Source organism: Leiobunum rupestre, chromosome 1 (assembly GCF_980474605.1).
Source record: "Leiobunum rupestre chromosome 1, qqLeiRupe1.1.hap1, whole genome shotgun sequence".
NCBI classification, from domain to species: domain Eukaryota; kingdom Metazoa; phylum Arthropoda; class Arachnida; order Opiliones; family Sclerosomatidae; genus Leiobunum; species Leiobunum rupestre.
In genome coordinates this window covers 40,168,313-40,172,255 of record NC_143384.1, presented here as the reverse complement: position 1 = coordinate 40,172,255, position 3,943 = coordinate 40,168,313, and the positions used below count along the sequence as shown (strand labels likewise).

Sequence of the window (3,943 nt, the reverse complement as noted above, 5' to 3'; positions counted from 1 at the left end):
CAAGCTCAAATACTTTCACCCGTGTCGTGTGAAGATTTGCTTCCCATACTTTATAACGTTGCTTAGGAGACGATTGAAACACGAAAGCAATATTTCTGTAAGATGAGGTCAGTCAGGGCCAGTCGCCCCATTCTAATTTGAGACGCCATTTAAGATAAGGAGTCTTAAACGAGGTTTTGAAAGTGGGGGGAAAGGCCTGAAGACGTTAGATACGCCACTGATTGGTAGCAGATTTTCCTGGGCAGGGTAGTTTACGTATGAACATCCTGGCGACTTGACAGTTTGAGACGGCGAAGCATTTTTGGGTGTTGAGATGGATACTTTTCTCTCAGAGTGACGTTGTAAAATAGAAATCCTGGTGACCTGAGACGGTGAAGCATCTGTGAGTGTTGAGAAGCGCTTTTCTCATATTCCAATATTGCTTACGAAAAATTAAAGGACTAGCCTCATATCAAATCACAATGTGCTGCCCATACTGAAATATGTAAACCGATTACCAGAACTTAGCTTAAACTGAAATAATTACGTTTAACTAATTACAGATTTAGCATTACTAAAGGCTTTACTCAGTTGCATGTGCCTGAAAATATTTTGAGGAAGTGGTTAGCCACTTGGTTTAATGAAATTGATAAATCGTTTTAGTAATCTATCTATATAAATTGAACGAAGATCCGTTTCAAGTTGAAGTTCTCTAAGCAATTCAAAGAAATTAATCTATTTATATTTGACGTAAAATATGAAATATAAAAGCTGCGAGGAAAACTGCAATTAATCTAGTTGCGTACAAGGTGCGCAAGAAAGCCACGTAATAATTAATTACGCAAAATCTGCAGTTAAGAACAATTTGATATTCATCATTTTATAATATATGGTTAGTCTAACTATCGAAATTTTCAAGTTGATTGAAAAGATTTATCACAGGATATAATCACAATGGATGTGTTCCGTCCGTAAAATAAGATTAATTCGACATCCACGACGCACCAATAAAAAAACATGAATTCAAAATAAATGGCTCGATTGTTTATGGTTTACTATTTACAGAACAACCCGGTGTGGTAGTCACCATTATAGACCACAGCGTGTTTGATATTTCTTCAGAACTACAAGCAAACTAGGCATCATGAAGGGATTTCTCTTGGCCGCATTAGCAATTTTACTCCTGGCTGCGGCATATGGTTAGACTCTTAAACAGATATTCAGTGCACTGGGCGATCACTTTCGTAAAGATATAAAATTCACGAGGTTTTCCATCACATTTACCGTATACTAATGGCACTAAACGACATCATTGATTTTATATTAATACAGTTCACTGAGAGATTCTTTACTGCATGCACATTGAATACACTTTGCGATCATATTCAGTGGACACACACTAAGGACATTCACGGCACTAAGAGCTTATTTTCAGTGTTATTAACTGCACAGTACGATCGCATTCAGTTTCATATACACGTTGTTTCAAAAGGTTATGCAAACATTTTAAGGAGTTGTAGGGGTGAGTTGAGAAGTATACCTGTTTTTCCCATTTTCCTACTATGAGTTGCAAGAGCGCCAGAGAGCTTCAAAGTTTGGCCTACTAGCCCCTGGAAGTAGGCTGCAACAAGCGCCTAACCAAGCAACAGGGAAATGCGAGAATTAAGGTTTGGGCTCCTGTGATAGGTAAAAAAGGACTTTGTAAACAAATCGAGGCAACCAGCGTACAAAAGTATACTTAAACAGTATTTAAAGTCCCTGCTGCTTGGTTTCTGCGCTTGTTTCAGCATACTTCCAGGGGCTAGTAGGCCACACTTGGAAGCTCTCTGGTGCTCTTGTAACTCATCATAGGAAAATGGAGAAAAACAAGCATACCTCTCAACTCACCCCCTACAACTCCTTAAAATTTTGGCATAACCTTTTGAATCACACTGTATTTTTAGGAGGCTCAAAGAGATTTCATTGCGTATGAATTAAGTGCAGTACCTAGTGTTCATTGCAGTTAGTGATCAGGCACACTGAATTATGAAATACAACCCTAAAATTCTACTGATAATAAATCTAATTGAGTTAAAAGTGATTTTTCCTTCATAGGGCAAGAAAGGGGCAGCTCAACTCAGAGCAATTGTTCGCCAGAATGCACTAGTTCACAGGTACCAAATCAAATCAAATCAATTTATTTTCAGATTCTGGTTTTACATTTTATTGGAATATGGGCTTAGTCAGCTTTGTGACTTGTAGGTGTATGGTAAACACCTACCAAATATGTAGTTAGAAAAATAGTGGAACCGATTAATGCAACGCGTAAATGAACGTGACGCTCATAACATATTGAAAGTATCATAACAAAGAAGTCAAAATTTGTTGTTCCGCAGACATGTCTAAGCGGAGGCCAGTGTGTAGAAGCTGATTACGCCCAAAAGTGCACCAAAACATTGGGGGTGCAGCCAACCATGATAAAAAAGGTAAGTCCGTTTTTAACCGAAAAAGTTATAGTTCGCTAGAAAGTATTAAGTATAATTTTGTTACTTAAGTATGACACTGAGAGCTATTCACAAGACAGATTATATTACGGGTTTCGTCGCCGTTTTGCGTCCGCTCGCTAACGCACCACACGTAACCTTTGACAGCGCCTCGCTAGGGGGAGATTTTCTTCTTGTGATGACGTCACTTCGTTGCTAGCTCTCATTAAAATATTCCCCAAAGTGACAAACTTATGGATCAATATTATAGACTTATATTAATAATTAGAACCTGGACGTGTGAAAGGACGAAAACGCCGTGATGTCCAGCGTCGTCGGGAAACACGTTTAAAGCTTGGTTTCCACTTTCGCGCGCCATTATGCATTCTTCTTTAAGTGCATCAAAACATTTGTTCATCACAAAACTTTGGGACGACCCGTTTCGCGCACTTGTGGAAAACAAAGCTTAGACTTAACGGATAAAAAGTTTTGTTAGGATCGACATCGCGTTGGTCTTTGCATTTTGAAATATTAAAATTAAAGAAAAAATGTGGTTTGATTTGAGTATTGATTTTGGATGGCTTCGTAGGCTAACTTGGCGAATCAGGTAACATACCAAATCGGAAATATTTCATTTAGCGATCAACTTTTTGCCACGTAGGAGGGAGTAAGGAGAGACAGCATTTTATTGAAGCGTCTATTATAATGAATTGCAAAGCTATACTTCAGCTGAAAAAAAATACATCAATTGAACGTAATTCGATAAATGACGTAGTTTTTGTCAACATGCTTTGGCCAACAACAAATTTCATCAGTTTCATCGGGCATTTCCATGATCCATTTTTAAGACTGAAATCTGTGACGCATATTTTCAGGAATCTTGTAAATGCACTTGCGTGGCGGATAGCAGGAGTATGACAGTCAACGATGAAAACGGAGCAGTTTGTGAGGTCGATTCGATGTTCTTTCCCTTTGTAAGTATCTTCTCTCTCTGTACACACTGAAGGTGCACGCTGGTCAATTAACTCAACGAGAGCGCGACACGGGCACATTTCGCAAAGCCCACCGACGTGTAACTTCAATTTATTCCGTTGCAGGGGTCTAAGGACGGGAAATGCCAGCGGGGGGTGTGCTTACCGAATCGATTTTCTCATGTACCATCTTTTCGTTAAATCCTTAAAAAGTAACAAAAAATATTATTGGAAATAAAGCATTGAAATAAAGTGTGTGTTTTTTTAAATTTGAGTTACAGGATACGGTATAAATTTTGGGTTTTATAACAAGACAAGATGACAAGGGCCTTGTCACCTTATTTGGCGGGCCGACGATAAATTAGCCAAGTAGGCATTTATTTAGAGCTCCGGGTTGGATAAGAAATTTATCTTTCATTGGTTTTATATCCATAACCGTAAATTATTCAAATAGACACTTGTTTTTTTTCATATTAAATCTTTTTATAGTGCCGAATAATATCCATAAATAAACAGTTAACCGAAATTTTT

At 38.1% G+C, this 3,943-nt stretch overlaps 1 protein-coding gene across 1 annotated transcript; it reads left to right on the top strand.

The window, feature by feature from the left end:
* Nucleotides 1–1,050: 1,050 nt before the first annotated feature.
* Nucleotides 1,051–3,664, top strand: LOC149962891 (uncharacterized). Its single transcript, XM_090170386.1, has 5 exons — nucleotides 1,051–1,178; nucleotides 2,074–2,132; nucleotides 2,355–2,444; nucleotides 3,317–3,415; nucleotides 3,539–3,664. The coding sequence occupies exons 1-5, from the start codon at nucleotides 1,124–1,126 to the stop codon at nucleotides 3,611–3,613; spliced, it is 378 nt and encodes a 125-aa protein (XP_090026512.1). The 5' UTR covers nucleotides 1,051–1,123; the 3' UTR covers nucleotides 3,614–3,664.
* The last annotated feature ends 279 nt before the right edge of the window (nucleotides 3,665–3,943 follow it).